The 22629-nt window shown below is 38.9% G+C and overlaps 1 protein-coding gene across 4 annotated transcripts; it reads right to left on the bottom strand.

The window, feature by feature from the left end:
* Positions 1-1739: 1739 nt before the first annotated feature.
* uimc1 (ubiquitin interaction motif containing 1) lies at positions 1740-20804 on the bottom strand. 4 transcript variants are annotated; one of them, XM_033651129.2, is made up of 23 exons: positions 20757-20800; positions 20351-20440; positions 18131-18201; positions 17910-18040; positions 17461-17539; positions 16983-17101; positions 15739-15907; positions 14606-15522; positions 13499-13553; positions 13251-13360; positions 12781-12893; positions 11720-11837; positions 11249-11353; positions 10528-10583; positions 7787-7977; positions 7354-7424; positions 6947-7067; positions 5622-5930; positions 4599-4680; positions 4396-4498; positions 4226-4274; positions 2740-2773; positions 1740-2267 (listed from the first exon to the last, which is right to left on the bottom strand). In XM_033651129.2, exons 4-23 carry the CDS (start codon positions 18018-18020, stop codon positions 2075-2077), a joined length of 3105 nt encoding a protein of 1034 aa, XP_033507020.2. In that variant the 5' UTR covers positions 18021-18040; positions 18131-18201; positions 20351-20440; positions 20757-20800; the 3' UTR covers positions 1740-2074. The 4 variants fall into 4 exon arrangements, with proteins under 4 accessions (XP_033507020.2, XP_078028759.1, XP_078028760.1 ...); XM_078172633.1 differs by lacking the exon at positions 18131-18201 and having other exon boundaries at positions 20757-20804; XM_078172634.1 differs by lacking the exons at positions 18131-18201; positions 20757-20800 and adding an exon at positions 20536-20554.
* Between the last annotated feature and the right edge of the window lie 1825 nt (positions 20805-22629).

The raw sequence follows: 22629 nt of genomic DNA on the forward strand, positions 1-22629 counted from the left end.
CGAACACTGCATCTGTCTGAAAAAAGATTTTGTCAAGGACGAATTTTAAAAAAAGAGAATTGTTTCACCTGTTGCAAACATATCATGCCACATCACCTGTATATCTTGTATCTATGTGTTCAGTGTGCTACAGTTTACTTCTGCTTTGTCACACCAAGTCAAACAACTTGCAAATTTAATTCTAAAGTGCTGATACAGTATCCAAGGCCGACACTCTGATAGAACAGTAAGTCAACTGTATCTCTATCAACTTTGCAGGAAATATTTTTGGGTGATAAGAACGGTCCACAAGAGAAAGAAAGCTGATCTGAACTGACACAAAATTATTTAACATTTTTGAGCTGCTCAAGAGCAAATTTGATCTTCGCAGTTAGAAACTGATTCCCCAAAAACATTACAATGGGACAAATCCGTGTCTGATCTTAAAGGAGAAAGTGTTTTCAGACCTTCACTGCACTGCACTTCCTTCAATATCCTACTGGCTGGAGTCGGAGTGCGAACAGGTGACATAGGGTCTTACAGGAAATGGTTTTCAGTCCTGTTTAATGTGTTAATAAAGGTTAGCTTTTGACGGGAAACAAGACAAAAGATGAAAATGGACATTGTGACTGTATCAGATCTTAAGATTTTACATTTTAAGCTTTTAGATTTTTCTCTGATCCAACTAGAGCTGTGCATTGAACAGAGAACAGACCGATGTCATTTCTTCTCAACAGGATACTGTCAGTGCTTTGTGGGCTCTCCATCTTTCCACTGTTGTTCGCGTTTGATCTTAGTAATACGGGAATCTAATTGTAGTTTTTAAAAGCTCACAAGCAGACCAAAAACTAAAAACTGTATGGTAGAAAAAATGTAATGTTTGTCCAAAGGGTGGGGCCAGAAGAAAGGCCATGTTGTCACCTAAAAAAACAGGCATGTCCTCTGTACGGTGGCCATTTTGGGATTAGTTTGTCAGCTGTGCTTTGAGTTGGCATGTTAGCTAACACATGCTATCACAGCTACAGGTAACATGTTAAGGTGTGTGAAGATCTGACTTTTGTATGTTAGCATGTTTACATTTAGCTAGCCTGATATCAGATTTAATTCAGTCTGATGTCAACTGATGAAATCATTTCTGTAAACGGACGTACAACCTGCGAAGCTGTGTCCCGCTCATTTATAAAGCTGAAACAATTTGTCAGCTAAATAATCAGATTACTAGCAGAAAATCGGTTGGTACTTCTTTTTATAATTGCTTGTAATTTTTTAAGCAAAGATGTGACACTTTCACTGGTTCTAGATACTCAAATGTGAGAGTTTTCTGCTGTTCTTCGTCATATGATTGTTATGTTTTATGAATCTTTGGGTTGGGGACTTGTTGGGTAAAAGTGGGTTTTGAAATGTCACTTAGGCCTCTAGGAAATGACAACTTTCTTCAGCAGATGACATGACAATGAAACTAACTGTTACTGCTAGCATGCCTCGTGTAACACATGCTAACACTTGCATGCTAATGTGTAGAATGTTGCAGTTGTTTGACTTCTGCAGGGGGCACGAAATGAAACATCAGACAATCACCAAAGTCAGTAGAATTGATCTTGTGGAGGACATGAATGTTTTTACAAGATTTCTTTGCAATCCATCCAAAAGTTGTTGAAATATTTCCGACCTAGGTGGTGAGCGGAGTGACTCACTGTTAGCATGAATACAAACAATACCTTGACTTCTCTTATTTCAAGTTAAAGGCCAGTAAAATGTTGTTTGTTGTTTGACACGGTGTTGTAATCATACTGTTCGAGAGACATTAAAACAAAGTAACAAAAAGGAAACGTTTCAATACATAAAGAGGTAGTCTGAAACATCAACATAAACAAACAAACATTTAGTGGCACAAAAACAGTCAGAATGAACATTCAAGTGCTCCATTTGTAAATGTGACCTGCATAAATATGACATCAGGAAGGTGCTGTTGAGTTTACAACAAGTCTTTTCTAAATGTAATGTCACCTTCAACCTGATGATTCAGTGGGTCTTTAGTTAAGGCTCTGGTTTCCAGTATTTTCGGTCAGCACCACCAGTCTGCAGGAGGTCATCCTCATCTTCGTCTTTGGCGCAGCTTCTTGACTCGCTGCTGTTTTTTGAAGTCAATAAGGCAGTCAGTGGCCTCCGAGATCGGAGTAAAGGATCTTATGGGAGAGTTACTGATCCTGAACGCTGAAACCCCGCCCTCCTCCGTCTTGTCCTCCTCTTCATCATCATCATCATCATCCCGCAGATCAATGACATCTCTGAAAGAAAGCAAACAAGCGAGAACACAAATCCAGTGTCAGTCAGACATCTTAATGCATTTTAAATACAGTTTTCTTTCTCTGCTCTCCATCTGCAGCAATAGGCTAACGTGCATAAAGCTTCTACTAATACTTGGCAACTTCACGCAAGTTTTTCACAATAAATGTCCTTTTATTTTAAGCCTTAACTGTAAAACCTGAAGTTGTGATGATGACTAGATTTACATATTATGAACTTTCAGACTTCAAAGTCATTTTAAAATGTTTCATGGACAAAGCACATTTCATGATAGCTTTAATAAAACTTGATAAAGGGGAAATGTGTGTTGCTTTGTGCGTTTCTACAGTAAACCCTAAGAAGTCATGACATTTGGACTCAAACATAAAAATGTATTAGCATAGCAAAAATACTTCTTTATTGGAGTATTGTAACTCAAATCACAACGTCACAATTTTTCTAAGACGTCTTTACCCTGGTTGGAGTTTGGATCCAGACGGCCCGGCCTCTGTGAACACAGAACAACAACAAGTAAGTCATAGAAAAATGAATCAACTAAAGTTTGACTGATGATTTTTTAACGCTGATATTTATGTTTTTTAAGCTGTAGAACAAGTCTGCTCGTAGACAGTGATGTGATTGCATCTAAAAGAAGTTCCTGAGGTGAATGTTTTACCTGTTTACCAGAAAAGCACAGATCAATATCAGAACCGTTTACAGACAGAGTCCATCATCAACCTGTCAATCATCAGTGTCACATCTTTATTATCAATTCATTAGATTTTTTTTTTAATTAATCCATTAATCATTGTTTCTATAAAATGACAGAAAAGTTGATGTCTTCAAATTGCTTGTTTTTAACAAGCAACATTAACCATCCAAAATCTTAAGTAAAGGAAAAGTAAAAGAGGAAGGCAATCAAGTTTTCAAATTTTAGAGGAAAAAAAATAGAGAATCTTCAGTCTATTAAATTACTGAAATGACTAATCACTTATCAACAATCATGTTACAGATTAAATTCTTGTCAATGGACAATCTGATTAGTTGGAACTCAGTCTTAACTCTGAGCTTCAGGTGAGTCAGTTGTTCACGCCTGACTCTTTCAGCTAACACGTAGCACTTTTACCATGAAACAGGAGGAACGAAACTGGGATGCTAATATGCTAAACTGAGATGGTAATCATGGTTAGCATTATACCTGCATGTTAGCTTGCTGGCGTTCGTATTTGGCTCAAAGCATCATTGTGTCTAAGCTTCAGAGAGCAGCGTGTGTCGTTATAATGTATAGGCCCAGACACACCAAACCAACATTAAAGAACTAGTGGTGAGGAAAGCCAACTGTTGTCGCCTCATGTTGCCTGCATCCCGGCCAAAAACTTGCACGTGAGAACACACCACTAAGACTACAGCCAACCAGCACACACAGCCTGCGGCGCCTGCATGTGAGGCCAGCAGACAGCGGTGGTGAGTATTCATCATTCAAAAAGTGAAACTGGACGACCGTCTTGACGCTGGGTTGCCAGTTGGCACATTAACAACACAATCCAATTTTGAAAGAACAGAGCATATTTACCGTGCTCCAGTGAACAAGAACACAATAATCTCAAACGTTTCTGCTAAAGAGCTCCTGGCTTAAGAAAAATAATCTTACCTTATGTAACAAGGTTAGGTCTCACTCCCTCTTTACTTAAGCTCCGCTTTCCTAAATTCTGTTTCTCTTCTCGTGCGCTGAGCTCAATTGCCAATAAGTGATTTCATTCATTGACAGGCTCAACTGGCCCTGACGCCGATTCAACATTTTGAATTGGCTAAAAAAAAGTCGACAAGAGCTGTTGAGGGTCAATGGTGCGGGATATGACATGAACACGAGTGACAGAGGCTCACCGATGGCCACCAAACACTGACCAACAGCCAGCCGTTGGCTTGGCGTGTCAGGGGCTTGAAAGACTTCCAAACTCACCTGAATCTCTGCTCTCAGTTTGCTCCAGAGCCGACAGCAGATTTCCCCTCTGGAAGGTCAGAAATATAGAAATAAACACTCTATATCATCAACAAAACAGATGACATCTGATACATAGAAAAAACAAAAATAAAAAGGGTTGATTGGGTTCAGTGTGTAACAAGTCTTACTGCTGCAGTCTTTGATGCCCGCCGCTGGATGCAGAGCTCTGTGTGGCGGCTGTACTCTCTCAGAGGAACAGCTTTCTGACAGATGTAACATTTCTCCGGGTTCCTGTGGAAAACATCACAAAATTTAAAAAATAAATGAATTAAAAAGAAGTTTGAAAACATCGGGCTGTTCCCGTTACATACGACAGGTCATACCTACTTACTTGCCAGTGTTGGGGGGTTCTTCAGTCTCTTCAGCGGTCGCCTCTGCTCTCCTTGTTCTCTTCCTACGAGGCTTCAGTGACACTGAAAAGAAGAGAGAGGTGTCATTTCAAACCAGCAACATTTTTTCTTTTTCATTAAAAACTGCAGTTTACATCAACTCTAAAAAATATCAACACCACAGAGACAGTTCGACTCTACTAACTCGAAGAAGCTAAAAACATTCAGACGGTTGAAAAGTAAGTGGTACTGTTATGTTTGTTTGTTGTAGATATCTTGCAATACTTCATGAAAAATATAAGAAAAAAATAGCAAATCACAAGATTCCTCTTGCTTCAATGCGTTTCCTGAGCCTTTGTTTTCACATTTTAGTTGACCAGGAATTCACCTGGCTCCAGAAGAACATATTTTTCCAATGACTCCAGACAGAAAGTCTCCTTCACCTCCTACACCATTAAATTCGTAATTAGTCTGTCATTCCATTTGCACGCAAAACAACACTGGACTCAACATGAAATTTATAATTGACTGATTATTAAACATTCTTGTGTGTTATTTGTAACTATAGCCCAACCAATACTGAATTTTTGGTGTAGAATGGTCATTTTCAGCATTTGTTGACAGCCACTCAGTTTGAAATAACTGAACAGTCAGAGCAGACAGTGAGCTGTCAGATAAAGAGCTGCAGGCGACAGGCTGGACACTTGTAAGTGACCTAACCAACCCTGTTAGCTTTGGAACTTAATAAGAAATGTTGCTAAACAGGCGCTTTTGCCTTTCGCGTTGACACCAAATTGTCCAGAATCATCTTCTCCATTCCTGCGCTGCAGCTGTACCCTACTTGTCCTGTCGGTCAACTCTATGTCATGAGACAGTGAAGTGAAATCTGACCCCTGCTGCTGTACGGAGCAGACACTTTCGGTTTTTTATTGTTGCGTCCGTCATCCGACCAACAGCTGTGAAACCAGAGGACCAAGTGTCTTCTAATGTCTCACAGGTGTTAAACAAAATAAATTTTCTGTCACCTTGGAAGCAGTTGTTCTCGGGCCTCCTCTCATCAACAACGGCCACCTCGCCATCGCAGTACGCAGCGTGCATCTCGATCTCCGTCACAGGGAAGGACCCCTGACAGATGGGACAGTCCACTTTGGCTTCAGGGCTCTGAGGGACAGTGGCTGGTTCCAGTTCAGGAGAAGTCGACCTTGGAAGCACTCCATCCTTTATCTCCTCCACGTCTAGATCCTCCTCCTCGACCTCCTCTTCTCTAGCATGTTGCTCTCCAGCATCGCTGCTGCTAACGGGGATGTTTCCTTGCATCTTTCTGTCCTCTGGGGCTGAAAACAGTCAAGCAAACTCATTTTTTAAGATCATTCGACCATCACACAACCACACCGGTGACAAATGTGTCAGAACAAACTACAAATGCAGTTTTCTGATCTATTTGTTAACCCTATGGGCCCTAGGCCTTTTTTGGGGTATTTTTACTGCCTTTACTTTTAAGCTCATATCACAGTCACTATAAAGGCTACATACACATGCTATATCTTGTTTTTTTTTCAGGACAATCTGGGCTATCCAGATTTGCCATCACCACATGTCATTCTATGTGCCTGTATTTTATATTAATTTTTATATCAATGAAAAAAAATCTGGTTTAGTAAATTCTAACATTTTATCTCACCATAGCAAGTTAGAAGTTGACATATTCTGCCATATATGAAGAGGGGAGACTCTCTGGAATCTGGCAATATAAGAACCATGATGCTGGGACATTCTGTCACTTCACAGCTATCCAAAACATGTGGTTTGTGCCAGGCGGACATGATTGCCAGTATTTTTTCATTATGGCAAGAAATTCCATTGACTCATTCACAAGTCAAAAATGTGTTTTATCTGAAAGAAACATGCAATATTTACACCTAAGATAACAGAAAAATAGTAATAATATTATTCCTCACTATATGAGTGACTGATAACAAGATCTGTATAATGGATTGTAAAGAAATTCGTCAGGTTTTTATTTTGTAGACAATTGATCTGTATTTATAGCGTGATGGGATGACAGCACAATGATGTGTGTGGTCCTGCGCTTTCATGTGAGATGCGTGGCATTTCTGTGCGACCCTTCATTCGCGAGTAATGTGTGTGCAAAGCTGTATGAAAGCTTTGTTATACATAATTTAAGTGTAACTTTATAAAGGTAGAAAGCTGCGGTTCCGCTGTTTCACGTGATATGAGTGGTTTCTCACTATGACGAACGGTTGCGGAAAAAATCCATAGAGAAGAACAGGTGTGAATTTGGACGCACTTTGCGTTGTTCGGGCCCATAGGGTTAAGCATGCAGCCTTACCATCCACCTCCACCTCCATCTCCTCCTCCTGCAGCTGATTCCCAGCTGGAGAATCATCTTGAAGAATCATCTCGACCTCCGGCAGCTCTGGACTCTTTTTACAGTCAGACTGAAATCCCAACTGGAGAAAATGTCAAAATGAAAGAGGAACAAGTGGTGACCTTTATTTTATGTGAATCTCTGTACTGTTGACACACTAGATATTATAAAGAACTGTTTCACTCCTGAGTTGACTCTTTACAGCAATATAAAGTGACACTGTTTTATAACTCGTGATTTGATCAGTTTCTTCAGGTCAAAGACAGATTTTAATGTCCTCTGACTTTTGACCACTTGCAAGACGATCTCATAAAATTCGGGAATTTAATGATGTTTTAGAGCACTGACTACAGATGATTCAAACTCACCTTTGCTCCAGTGTCCGTGTCTATCATCAGATCTTGCGTCCTGTCGTCATCGTTGTCACTCAGTTGGGTTTCTGTTGTTGCAAACCAGAGAGACACACTGACTGTTAGCAGTTTGGCTTCTAATGAAAATAGGTCTCATAATAGACTCAAGTTTCCTCGCCTGGTACTACTAAAATGTTAAGATAAAGCACCAGGTTCAGAAAACTTTCTCTTGTCATGAAATACACCTACTGTACACGCAGAAGTTGTCACTGTACACTTATACTAAGCTGTTAAACATCACAGTATGAACATATTTGTATTAGCATTGTTGGAGGGAACCTCAGAACTATTAATTTAATTGCCAGCAATGTCTTGACTGTAGTTGCTGTGCATATGACAATTAAGAACTTGAACTAAATAACAGTCCAAAGAAAATGTGGAGCTTCAGTACCTGGACAAACCTCACAGTCATCAGTATCCACTTGTCCTTCTCCCCGCTTCTCCTCCTCCTTCTCTTCCTCTTTGCTCTCTCTTTCCTCCACTTCCTCTCCATCCTTCTTGTCTTCTTCCTCTTCCTCTGCCTCAGCTGCAGGACTATCTGCTGCGTCACACAGTTTTCTGCCTCTCAGTTTGAGACCTCGCCTGAAAATGTTCAAATAAATAAACGGTAGTCGTCAGTTTGGACGCAGCATGAATCAAGGGAGGATACATGCTTAAATAAAATATAAAAGGCAAACTGAGAAATCTAAATTCATCACGCATGCCTACAGACCTCACTAATTTACAGTCAAGCCCGAAATTATTCATACCCCTGGCAAATTTTGACTTAAAGTTACTTTTATTCAACCAGCAAGTTTTTTCTTGATTGGAAATGACACAGGCGTCTTCCAGAAGATAATAAGACGATGTACAAGAGGCATCATTGTGGAAAAAAATATATATTTTTCAGCTTTTATTTACATTTGAACAGAAAGTGGCATGTCCAAAATTATTCATACCCTTCTCAATAATCAATAGAAAAGCCTTTATTGGCTATTACAGCAATCAAAAGCTTCCTATAATTGCTGACCATCTTTTTGCATGTCTCCACTGGTATTTTTGCCCATTCATCTTTAGCGATGAGCTCCAACTCTTTCAGGTTGGAAGGTCTCCTTGCTATCACCCTGATCTTTAGCTCCCGCCACAGATTCTCAATTGAATTGAAGTCAGGACTCTGGCTGCACCACTGCAAAACATTAATGTTTTTGTCCGCTAACCATTTCTTCACCACTTATGCTGTGTGTTTTGGGTCGTTGTCGTGCTGAAATGTCCACTGGTGCCCAAGGCCAAGTTTCTCTGCAGACTACCTGATGTTGTTGTTGAGAATCTTGATGTCTTGCTCTTTTTCATGGTGCTATTTACTGTGATTAGGTTCCCTGGTCCATTGGCTGAAAAACACCCCCAAAGCATTAGGTTCCCACCACCATGTTTGACAGTGGGGATGGTATTCTTAGAGTTGAAGGCTTCTCCTTTTTTACGCCAAATGAAGAATACATCATTGTGGCCAAACAATCCAATTTTTGTTTCATCTGACCAGAAGTCTTCTTCTTTGTCCAGATGAGCATTTGCAAAGGCCAAGTGGGCTTTTGTGTGCCTTATCTGGAGAAGTGGCGTCCTCCTTGGTCTGCGTCCGTGGAACCCAGCAGTGTGCAGTGTCCGTTGGACTGTCTGCCTTGAGATGTTGCCACCAGCAGAGCCCAGATTCACCAGGATGGCCTTGGTGGTGATCCTTGGATTCTTTTTCACCTCTCCCACATTCCTCCTGGCCAGCACAGGTGTCACTTTTGGCTTCCAACCACGTCCTCTGAGATTTTCCACAGTGCGGAACGTCTTGTATTTTTTAATAATACTTTGCACTGTAGCCACTGGAACTTGAAAACATTTAGATATGGCCTTGTAGCCCTTTCCTGACTTGTGAGCAGCCACAATGTGCATCCGCAGGTCCTCAGTGAGCTCCTTTGTCTTAGCCATGACTGTCCACAAACCAGCTGCAGAGAGCTGCTGTTTTTCACCTGTTGAGTTGATTAAAACAGCTGTTCCCAATGAATCAGGGTAATTAGGATGCTTTAGAACAGCTTGGACTATTTGGAATGGTATAGATCTTTGGATTTTCCCATAGACTGCGACAGTTTGCAAAGGGTATGAATAATTTTGGACATGACACTTTTTGTTCAAATGTAAATACAAGCTGAGAAATATTTTTTTCCACAATGATGCCTCTTGTACATCATCTTATTATCTTCTGGGAGACGCCTGTGTCATTTCCAATCAAGAAAAAACTTGCTGGTTGAATAAAAGTAACTTTAAGTCAAAATTTGCCAGGGGTATGAATAATTTCAGGCTTGACTGTAACTACTCATTTGTGTTACATGTGAGTATTTTCATCATGACTTGTGCTGTTTTACAAGTTGTGCACTTGGTCATTTTGTGTTTCTCTGCACAGATCAAGCTACTTAACACAAAATTAAATCAGCAACTATCTTGCTATGTTTTATTATTTTTTAAGCAAAATGCCAAATATCCAGCTCTTCAATTGTATGAATTTTTATTTAACATATTTATCAGTATTTTTTCATTTCTGAAAATTAAACTGCTGCTTCAAATCTAACCAACAACTCAGTATTTAAGTTTGTGCTTCAGTCCTGTTTACTGATTTTATAACTGTTATAAACCGGTGACATCTAGTGGAAAAAAGACATCACTGTTTCTCTGCTGTACAAAAAGTATACTGTTTAGTGTTAAGAGTAAGAGCTCTTAAACTGCAAGCATGCAAAATAAAATCATTCAATTTGTTGATGTGGTCAGGAAATACCCAGAATGCAACAGCAGAAATACTGCAGCTTCTCAGGGCTGATAACAATATTTCAATATTATTTTAAAAGTTTTCTATTTCATGACATCCAAAATCAGCATATACTGTTTAATCATAGCATTAGTTGAGGTAGTTTAAAGTAAATCATCAGGATAATCTTAGGTATGAGACCTTCACTGCAGATTTATTCGTTGAGTACAAACCCTTCTGGTTTGAGACTGATATGCTATCTCACTTTTATTTAATGTTTCAGTGTTTGATCCTGTGTGACCATGAAGGCTAACAGACAACACATTTATCCATCGTCCAAGAGGAGCTGTTAAAGTTCTGGCATGTTTTACCTTCGAGGAATGAGGAGTTGAGATTCTTCAGCAGGCGACTCAGGTGAAGGAGATTTCTATAAAAGAACAATAATGCTTGTTGAATCTCTAACAATTAATTTCATTTAAAATCAGATACAACAGCTTTTCTATTTGTTAGTGTTATGCCCTTTGTCTTCAGCTCACAGCACGAAGGAACAACATACAAGTATTTCACCTTCTAGGATCGGAAAAAATGTTTTCAACAATGTAGAATTTTGTGACGATGTTTGGGGTTAAGGATTTTAAGTTAGTCCAACTATGAATAATACAATCAGACTTCTCTTCACTGGTTGCTGGTGAAGCGATGACAGAGTAACTAAGTACAGTTACTCTGCTTGTACTTCTTCTCCACTACAATTTATTGTTGTACTTTTTCCATCATTACATCTATCTGACAGATATGTTACTTTACAGATCAGGATCGTATGTGAAAAACAATAGGATCCGTTTCTAAAATACAATACACAGTTAGAGAGAGTTCAAATCTAGACTTGTAACATGTCAAATCTACTAAAACTGTAAATGAAATAGTTAAAACTAGCTCAATCCAACAGCTGCAACAGTAAAATTAAGAAGTATGCAAAGTCAGACCTGATTGCATCAAGATCCTGTCCAGCTAATAAATAAATAAACAAACTATTAAGTCCATAAATACATTAGTTAACAATATAATAATGAATAAATAAAATCATTACGGTACCTCCGGCTGTGGCATGACGGCCTCCCCCCACTCAGCCTTCCTCAGCAGACACCTCTGAGCCTGCTTTAGACTCTTCTCATACACTTCCATCTGAGCCAGGATCACCTGACATGACAGACAGATAAAGACAAAGACAAACATATGAAAAAGTCAGAAATTAAAAATCTATTTTTTTTTATTTCACTGGATTTTTGTTGTTTGTATTACTGAGTAATCTATATGCTTAAAAGAGATATTGCAACATTTCAACAGTATGAAGATGTTCAGGTTACAGTTAAAACAGAGAGAGGCAGTAAATCCTCACATTTGAGAAGCTGCAACCAACGATGATTAACCAGGAACTTTTACTGAATCAATCATCAAAACCCTTCAGTCAATGTTCCAATCAATCATTGGTTGATCTAGTCTTTAGAACACTCTGTCACTAAAAAACATATTCATCATTTACAACTGGATGAAACATATCTTCACCTGTGTGTATTTGTCTGGGTCCAGGCCTTGTGGACAGAAGGGAACCCCCCAGTAGTAGTGCACCGTTGACCCGCCTGCAGGCTCCCCAGACGGGGCAGACATGGAAGAGGAGGAAGGTCTAAGTGTGGAAACATACAGAGAGATACAGTGAGCAAAAGACACCATTCAACTGACAAGTATGCAGTGGTGGAGTGTAACCAAGTATATTTACTCAAGTATTTTGCTTAAATACAAAATTTAAGTGGCTGTACTTTGAGTCTTTTCCTGATGCTACTTTATACTTCTTCTCCAATACATCTCAGAGGGAATTATTGTACTTTTTACTCCACTACATCTATCTGACAGCTTTAATTGCTTTACAATTTAAAATTTTTGCTCGAAAACCCAACAGTTTTATACAAGTACAGCTTAAACTGGCAGTCAATTAATTAATCAACAGAAAATTCATTGGCAACTATTTTGATAAACGGTCAAATAATTGTATATATTACACAGTTCCTGCTTCACAAATGTGAATATTTGCTGCTTTTCCGCTAAAATTTTTTTAATAATTGTAACATATTTGTAATAATGTTGGGGTCTGGGTGGTTGGTTGGACAAAACAAACATCATGAAGGTGTCTCTTTAGGCTCTGGGTCACAGTGATGACATCACTTAATATTTTCAGATTTATTACAAACCAAACAATCAATCAATTATTGAAGAAAATAATCAGCAGATTAAGCCATAATGAAAATACTTGGTTAGTACAGTCAAAATGAACTCCACCTCCAACTACAACAGTAAAATCCTGCTTTTACATTAATACAAGATCTAATCCAATCTAATGATATAATAAACAACAGCATAACAGTCACAGGGGATATTTTTCTGCTTTTAATCCAGACAATCTAACACTCACATGCCTCTAATTAAGTAATATTTTTAATGCAGGACTTGTAACACAGTATTTTTTAAAGTTTCTTAGTACTTTCACTTACAAGGAGGAGAGAGGACTTCTGAAATAATTCAAGACAAAAATACAGAAACTTAGATCTTATGTTTTTGTGTGTTTTCTGTACCTGCAATTAATCCCTGGAGAAGCTGCAGTCACATGGTTCAGGGAGGCAGCCTGGCTCTCTGCCTGATGAACAGGTCTTTCCTCTGGGAAGACTGGGCTGGGTGAGCCCACCGGCTGCAACAGAAGGAGGGAGGAGCGGTGAAGACAGGAATCAAATATGTTGATTTTCGTTTTCATTCTTACATTTCAGACCTAGTGAATTAACTTAACCGATGGCCCAAAAAGGAAATAACATAAAACATAAAAGTGAGAGAAGTGGAAGTAAAGACTTATTTAGAAAGTACTGCCAAAGCATGTTTAAACTTTAACAGTTGAACTGTAAATAAAATAATAACTACGGCTGGATTATATGGACAAAATATCAAACCTGGAAATGTTAAGTACTGTAGTTTTTTTTAAAAATAAATGATTGAAAATGACCATTTTTGCTTTAAATGAATTCTGGTTTTGCAACAGCGAGAAAGCCTGTACCGTGACATCATCATCGTCGTCTTCTGACCAGTGTAGCGTCATATCGCTGGTCAGCTCCATCTCAGCTGAGTTTGTGTCTTTGTGTTCTTCATTTGGCTCCTCTGCACCATCTAAAAACCACAAAATACCCAGAAACCAATAGGATCTGATCACACTATTCCTGGTAGATCAGCACTGTAAGCATTATCATGTGAGCTCTGGACAGCATCAAGATGGTCACTGACATCAAATGCGATGCTACACAGTACCTGACTGAGATGACTTGGTAAACCCGACATCTTGATTGTGAGCAGTCTTGCTGTCCTATATTTTTCAAAAGCAGAGAGAAAAAAGGCTTTAATCAAATTTAAATTATATCAGACTGCTCGCTGCTGACATGCTGAGAATGAGGCAAAAAAAAACTTTTCTTCATTTTGGGGGTTGAATAAAATACTAGATAATAATAATGCTGCAGAAGAGTGTGATTCTTTGTACTGGAGTTCAAGATTAGACTAGATTAGACAGGATTAGAGCTACACTATTAAATCAACTAGGCGGTTATATCAGCCAAAATATGGGTAAAGCCAAATATATCAGCCGATAAATCATAAAAAGTTGCAGAAAAGAAACGTTAAAGAAATATTTTAGGTCAGTTAGAAACAGCATCCCATCTAAACAGTCCACCTGAGTAAGCAGGATGAATAAGTATTAATAAATAAATTAATGTATAAATAAATACAGGAATAAATACAGAAAGAAATAAGTGCATGAATTTGTAAATAAATAAGAGTAAATGAACAAATAAATATGGAAATAAGTAGATAAATGCAGTAAAAAATAAAAGTTGATACAACTAAGCATCTTAAATTTATTTTTTTACATTTCTGTATAACTTCATTTTTTTATTTTTGTATGTATTTCTGTCTGTATGGTAATGTGGTAGAAGGTCCTAACTACCTGCATTAAGTTCTTTATTTATGCATTTATTTATTTTTCTATTTATTTATTCCTGTAATTATTTACACATTAATTTATTTCCATTTTTATTTCTGCATTTATTTATTTTATTTCCATATTTATTCATTAATATTCCTGAATTTATTTACATATGCATTTATTTCTGTCTTTATTACAGCATGTATTTATTCCCATATTTATTTAAACATTTATTTATTTATACTTTTGTCATTTTTTGTCCTCCATACCAGAGAACACTGACAAATTCATTCTCCTGCTCAGCACGTGTCTCTGACTCAGTCTTTTAAAAAGCACATTTCAGGGCACCTTTTCAACACTGTTGGTTTTAAAGTAAAAAAATCCAAATTTTTTGGGCTGATATTTTAATGACAAGCACTTTGTCTGACACCTGAACTCACCTGCCTCAGACTCTGAGAAGAATCACTGGTAGTGGTTGAATTCCCTTTGCTGGCTGAACCTCTGAGACCTGCAGCTGAGGGACTTACACAGTGTTGCTGCTCATCAAGATGATTCTTTTGTTGTTGTTGTTGTGGAGTCCCGTCGAACACGGGGCTTGTACAACGGTCACTACTCTGCTCAGTCTGTTCTACGTCAGTCTCTGAGAATACAGGACTGTTGCAGGTGGCTGACTTTTCAGAGAGAGGGAGGTTTTTGCAATTGCTGGTGCTTCTTGGGAACACTGGACTCTTGGGCCGACAGGACGTGGACCTCACAGAGGGGGTTAAACTCTCCTGAGAAGAGAACATGAACCCTGAGTTACAGACACTGTCTTGGGCTTTGCAGGCACTTGAGGACTTCTCATGCTGAGTATTTTTGCCAAATACCGGACTTTTAAAATACTCAGGACTCAGCTGCGTCTCTCCATCATCTCCCTGATCAGTCTCTGAGAAGACGGGACTCTTAGACAAAGTGTGGTTACTGGAGCATTTGGGACTTTTGGGAAATGTTGGGCTCTTGGGTTGAGCAGGTGGAGACTTTTGAGACGAGGTCAAACTGTCCTGAGAGCACAACACAAACCCCAAGGTCTTGCAGGTGTCCAGTAGGTCCGGGTTTAGCCGGGGGATGAGAACCTCAGCTTTGCAGCCAGTGGAGGGGAAGACAGGAGATTTACGGAGCTGACAGTCGTCGATCTGGGTTGAGTCACAGCTCTGCGGTGAGTCCGGAGGCACCAAGACACACTCGGAGCTGCAGGGTGAGGCCTGAGAGTAGATTTTCTGAGTCTGTGACAAGTCCGGCATCTCCAGCAGAGGACTTCCTTCTTTCCTTTTCCGCTTTTTATTCCTGTCATTACTTTCATCTCCAGTTCTTTTTGCTCCTGGGAATACAAAACATGTTTTCAGATTCATGGGAGTGTCAGCAGCTTGATTTGATTTGTTGTCTGATTAAATGCCAGTGATATATTTTTACTATCCTGTTGTGTTACTTCAGCATAATCTAATTTTACTTGTCAGTGTTGGTGCTAAAGAAACTAAGCATTGTATGATATTCAACAATACGACTAACTCAGCAGTCTTCAGTGAGAGTGACTCACCTCTGTCCAGGTCAATGTCTGGTGTGCAGACATCGTCTGATGTTCCTTGATCGACGACAGACGACGTCTTCCCGCTTGAGTACAAGAGTTTCCGTCGAGAGTTGATCCTGAGAGAAGCTTCAGCATCGACAAGCAAGTTCTGCGGGCACAGTTGTGTCTGGCTGACCATCTATGAGAGAAAAACCACAAATGGCTTCCGTATTAGCTGTTCAGCTGGAGACTGTATGAACTATTTCAACCAGATTGGTGCAATTTGGAACAAAAATCACAGCCTCTTTTCAGAGTCATAACACAGAGGCACCAATAAAAAAAAAACAGTAATAGTTGTCTGTACATCCACAGTTCTTTGCAAACAGGAACAGCTAATAGTTAATTCAGCAAATTAGCCAAAAATGTAAAGAAATATAGGCAAAGAAACAACTTGGTAGCCCACAGCTAACTCACCAACTCCATGGCAACATTATACTCCCTGCTAGCATCCCCCAAAAGCATTATGGGTACTGTAATCTTAACCTGTAACCTTAGTAAAAAAAAGTTATTGAAGTGATGCTACATTTATTACATTACTAAGACTCAGAACGTCCCATCAACACAGTTCTTATATCTCTGGAAGAGATATTTGCGCTGTGTTAAAAACCTGTGGACATACAGCCAAATAAAATTGGCCACAAATTCAAACCACTTAAACCTTAAGAGAAAGTTCCACTTTTTGACTTAGTAAATTACATATCACTTTACCATTCTATCTATTGATCCATGTCCCATTTTTTAGGGTTTATTGCTACATAAGTTTTTTTTTTTTTGCTTTTTCCAGACAAAATCCACTCCACTGTGTAGACTGAATGGTATGTGAGCATGCAACTGGGAACAGAAGTTGTACAAATGCTGCAGTAGTAATAATACAGACTCAGCCACTTTTAAGACAGTAGTTTACATTGTTGATTAGAGTTAGATAGTTTGTGGCAAACTGACACCATCCATTTCATCCATTCATATCCACTTTTCTGTCACTCTCCACTGCCTCTGCTGCACCTTCGCTCAGCTAAGACTAGCTATGACATCGTGCAAGAAAAAACAACACTACTGTTAAACAGAGACATGTTTCTGTTACTTAGTCTACCCTTAAAAAACACAATACAGTTCTGCAGCCTCAAAAGAGACTCCTCCCTAGAGCAATGTCAACAAAAACTAAACATTACAAAATTTATGAAGGGAGGATTAAAAAAAAACTCCTCTCTGCTCACACTCTCTTGGATGGCTTTCATCATGGCCTCTTCCTCTTGCTGCAGTCTGAGCGCAGTAACGCTGGCTTCCTGTTCACTCAGACGCAGAGCCAAGTCCATCATCTCCTCTTCTGTCATCTCTGAAAATAAATAGACAGTGTGTTAATAAGTCAAAAGTCAGGGTTATACACTGTTTAGCACAGTTCATAAAAATCCTGCCTCTTATATTGACCTCACATTAGAATAATACAGTGACTTATCATCACAATAAAACATCCAACATCATTTATCATGCATAGTGATGGTGTGACACATAAAACTAGCCTAAACATCAACACAGTGACTCTAAAACTGGTGTTTCATTTTTTCAGAATTATTTGTAGTTATATTTCTTTCTTCATCTTAAACAGTATTCGTGCTACACAAACTACAAACAAACAAACAAACAAAATAAATGTCAATGTTTGGTGATTATTTTGGTCCCCTCCATGTCATGTACCTTTGGGTTTGGATTTGTTTTCCCTCTCTTTCTTGCGTTTTTCTCTTGTTGACGTCAGAAGTGATAGTGAGAGCTCGTCCTGGAGGAATAAACAAAAAGTCAAAGTTTTAGTGCCTGCAGTTCCCTGAGTTCATGGAAGCCTCCGGAGTGACTTTTGGTCCTTTTTTAAACACCTTTTTTAGCTGAAGAATTCAGCAAAGTACGTTCAAATTATCATTCAGTTATCTCTCATAGATTCTACATCAAGCCACAGCTGAATCATCAGATCTGCTCTGTAAAAAAAATATCTCAATTAATTAATTTGATGAAAACCCTGACTAATCCCTGAGCTGCACCTGCTGACATGCCTCAGAACAAGACACAGCTTCAGTGATGCTGTACTTTTGGATTTAGATCCATAAACCTATATTTATCTCATCTGACTCTAACTAATGTTCACATGTATTTACAGTCTCATCTTTGTTATCGAGAGCTTCGTCCTCCTGTGAGTTTTCGTCAATCTGTTGGCTTCCAGTGGGAATCTCGCTGGCATCCTTGAGTACTTGCTTCCTCCGAGCCATTCTGGGCTGCTCCTGAGAAACTTTGACCAGAGACACACAAAAAAAAACTTCAGGAATTACATATCAAAACCACATCATGCAGCAGTTTTCAATCCAGGTTCTTCACACACCAGTTCCTGCAGGATGGATTTGTGGGGTACTGGTCAATTCATGGCTGTTGTGCTTGTTCTGGTTTATACCTCTACAGTTTGGAAAAGAAGGGAAAAACTCTCTTTAACTTTCAGTTTGTTCACACATACAAAGATTAACCCAGGGTCTGGTCTCTTACAAGTCAAGTCAAGTCAAGTCAAGTCAAGTCAAGTCAGGATTTATTTCTAGAGCACGTTTAAAAGGACGGCAGTCGACCAAAGTGCTGCACATTGGGGGTACAGAGTTAAAACAACATCAATAACAAAAATAAAATAGATGTAGAAAACAACAATAAAAAGACAGAGCAAACAGTGCAAACATTAAAAAAACAAAAAAAACAAAACAAAACAACAACAACAACTTGAGATCATCGTGCTCAGGCTGAATGGCTACGCCAGGTGGAAGAGAAAGGTTTTTAGGGAGGATTTAAAAGTCTCTAGGGACTGGGAAGATCGAATGTGAAGGGGGAGGCTGTTCCAGAGCCTGGGGGCAGACGCTGCGAAGGCTCTGTCACTTTGAGACTTCAGTCTGGTTTTTGGCACCACCAACAGTAGTTGGTCCCAAGACCTTAAGGTTCTGGTTGGGGTGTGGCGCAAAAGGAGCTCAGAGAGGTACAGAGGGGCTGGACCGTTGAGGGCTTTAAAAACAATTAAAAGGAGTTTAAAATCAATACGAAAACGGACCGGGAGCCAGTGGAGGGAGGCTAAGACTGGCGAGATGTGGTCGCGCTTTTTCTTGCCTGTGACGAGGCGAGCAGCAGCATTCTGGACGAGCTGCAGACGGTTGAGGGACGACTGATCCAGGCCAACATAAAGGGAGTTACAGTAGTCTAATCTGGTGGTTATGAAGGCATGGATCACCCTTTCAAAGTCTGCAGCTGAGAAACAGGGCTTGGTTTTGGCTAGAAGACGTAGCTGGAAAAAGCTAATTTTGACAACAGCACTGATCTGTTTGTCAAATTTGAATTGGCTATCAAAAACCACCACGAGATTCTTTACAGAGGAACGAATGTTGGGGTTCAGGGGGCCCAGGAAACAAGCTTAAGCCAATCACTTGTGCCTTTAGTCCACTGTATTGCAAAATGAAATGTAAAAAGCTATTTGCTCTTGGTAAGTCTACAGCACAGGAAAAAGCAAGACTGACATTTTACACTTTTGTGTGTGTATGAGGATATTGAAACAAATCTGTCATTTAGAGGTCTTAATAACATTTTGTTTCCAGCAGCAGAGAACAGCTGCAACAGTACAGTACCAGTGCAACCCATCTTTATCTACAACTCCTGCCTGAGTTTTTGTTACAAGTTGCAGCGTGTGTTATTTGGTAGACTTGTTTGTTATCACTGGAGCTCAGTGCTCTTCTCTGTATGGTGTTTTATCAAAATATTTAATTTTCACAAGTAACATATCAAAACAGACGGCTGCACACTGAATAGACTTTACTGTGAATTTATTGAGAGCAAACAACGCGTTTCGCCTGTGGCTTCTTCAAACGCTGAGTGAACCTAAAGAAGCCACAGGCGAAATGCCTTGTTCGCTCTCAATAAATTCACAGTAAAGTCTATTCAGTGTGCGGTCGTCTATTTTTGATATGTTACTTAAGACGTTCCTGCGATCCACCAGCACCTGATCCCCTATATCAGCTGTGCAGAGGGAGTTTTGTTTACTATTTAATTTTCTCATTTGAAAGTTCATGTATAGTTATTCAGTAAAGTAAATAATATTTAATTAGACACAATATGCATCCAAATGCTTACCTTAGCTCAAGGTGAACTACAAAATAACACTGTGAATTTGGCTTTTTTGTTCGTTCTGTCAACATAAACATTATAAACAACATAAAACAAATCAATGTTGGGGATCTGTGAACTGATTCAGAGTCACAGAAGATAAAAACTGCAATCCTTATGTGAAGTGATTTCCCCCAACCCCCACTAGTTTGTAGTAGAAGCTTTCTGTTCCCCATTTGTAGTCCCCTAGTCCAAACTAAGACAACCCACTGCTGTCTATAGATCTCAAAGTGTAAATTCAGTGGAAATCCCTTTCTATATCTGTTAAACCCTGTGGGCAGCAGATTAAATCACAGCTTCAATAACAATAACAGTGATTTCAGACTATACATAGTAAACACAACCCTTAAACAGTAGCAAAACTAACTACAGAGCGGAGCACCCTCCTCATCCAGCCCCATCAGCCGTTGCTAACCTGATGATGATGATAATTGTCCTCTTCTTCCTCTCATCTGTCCTGCGGGTCTGTGTGACAGGATGGCACGAGCGTGGACCCCAAACTAACCTGTGTGTCAAAATTGAAACAAAAGGGCCGAGTGAGAAGCCTGAAGCGACTGTAAGCAGAATAATTCAAACACGGATGTTTACAGGCTGACTCACAGCTGGTTTCCTCACTTAAAAATTCACTAGCTTACACAGCGCGAGAACAACGGTTGGTAGGGAAACAAACTGACCACACGAGACCCTCGAAACTACAAATAAAGTTCGTATTTTCGGTTTTTTGTTTTATTAACCGAGTGGTTAAAGTACGCATTAACTCCCTGTGTGTTTATTTGTTAAACAATGACAAACCGAACAATATTCAGGGCAGAAACACTCACAGAAGACTTTTCCTCACTTTCGCGGCGCCATGTTTGTTTCTGTTCACGCAGTCACGTGACGTCTACGTAAGGCGCGTCATTTGCGATGCCTTCAGGGGCTGTCGGTCGATGTCGCTTTGTTGCTTCCTGTTTTGTCGCTAATATCTTGTTTGTTGTGTGGCAACATTTTATTACAAATGTAGTGGAAAAATACAATAAGTATTCAGTTTCAGTTTAGTTTATTGAATAAGAGATAAATTAATAAATCCAGATCCAAATTAATAAATAAAAATGCATAAAAATGCCAGAATCAGCCCAGAGGCTATTTTCACCTGTCCCTTTTGAATAAAACTAATGTACATGAGCTGCACACTGACATTTGGGAAGTCTCCTTGGAGTGAGGACATTACACAAGGACATGCAATATCATTACTAAACCCAACTGCTTTGAAATGTGTCAGATCTTCACAACACAGTACAGAGGTTATATGCCTAATACCTAATATATTTACATTTACATTTTCTATGGTGGTGACACAGTGGACAGGCCTAGTTTTGTAGAAAAAAAATACCTTCTACATGAAACTGCTTACAACAAGGTCTGTGGGTTACCCTGAGTAAGTGGATATCATTTCTGGTTCCCTGATTTTTTTAAGTGCCATCTAGTTCCATTACATTTGAGAAAAGGAACACATCTCGACAGCCAATATCTCCAACATTCAGCAGTTCACACCAAAACAATCCACAACTGCAGATTGACAAAAGATCTACATTAATTTCAAAATCCATCCTGTCAAAACTTTCTATGCATGTCCACAGGTATTTTTCAAGCTTGTAGATAAACAATTGTGAGGTGGTTTGCTCATTGGTAAGGTGGTTGTAATGCAAAACAGTTCAAATCCTGCTTTTGCTATCCTGCACATGGTGTGAATCTTTGCATTTTCCTGGATAACTTTTGACACTTTTAACATAGTACCCTTCAGCGATAGACTGCTTCACCCAAAGTGTGTGACGGAACGCTATCACAGGTCCTTCCTGCCTGCTGCTGTCAGGCTACATAACCAGCACTGCACACAATAAACTATGCACTATTATTTGCACATACAATTTTCACTTTGCACTAAATATGTTCACTTTAATCCATTGCTCACTTTTTATCCACTACTCATTATTATTATTATTATTTATTATTATTGTTGTTGTTGTTGTTGTTATTATTATTATTATTATTTATTGCTGTTTCTTGGATTTTCTTTTTACTCTTTCTGCATGCCTAGTTTTTCAAGTTTTTAAATTTTGAAATCTTTAATTTGACTCTTTCCTCTTGACTGCTGTAACACTGGAATTTCTCAATTGTGGGATCAATAAAGGTGTATCTTATCTTATCTTATCTTATTTTAAAGTAGCACTATTTGTGTGTAAATTAACAGATATTGGATACATTCTAGATGTTGAACAAAGTAAAGGTTCAATACAAATGTAGTCATGTGAAACATGTTTTCACAGAAGGCCATAAGCTACAAATGTTTCTGAAAGTAATTTATATACTGTACGTCAACAGAGCTTCAGATAACAATGAATAATTTCAAAGAACATCAAGAGTTTTGTTTCTTGTCAGTTAAAAAAGAAACAAATGCTTGTATTCAGCTGGGACCCCAATAAATGCTTCTTTAAAAATGTTTTTTCTTTTCTGAGTAGCATCATCGTAAAACTCTTTATACTTTTTTTTTTTTTGGGCTAAGGGACATGTTTATACTGTGTCGTTGGATGTTTTCCACAAATGCACTTATGTTCATAAACATTCCTCCATCAGTTGATGTTCTTGACCCTTTACTTTACAATGCCATTTCCTCATGAAATGTTTTGACACTTAAATTATACTTTTGTCAGTCAT

Source organism: Epinephelus lanceolatus, chromosome 11 (assembly GCF_041903045.1).
Source record: "Epinephelus lanceolatus isolate andai-2023 chromosome 11, ASM4190304v1, whole genome shotgun sequence".
NCBI lineage: Eukaryota > Metazoa > Chordata > Actinopteri > Perciformes > Serranidae > Epinephelus > Epinephelus lanceolatus.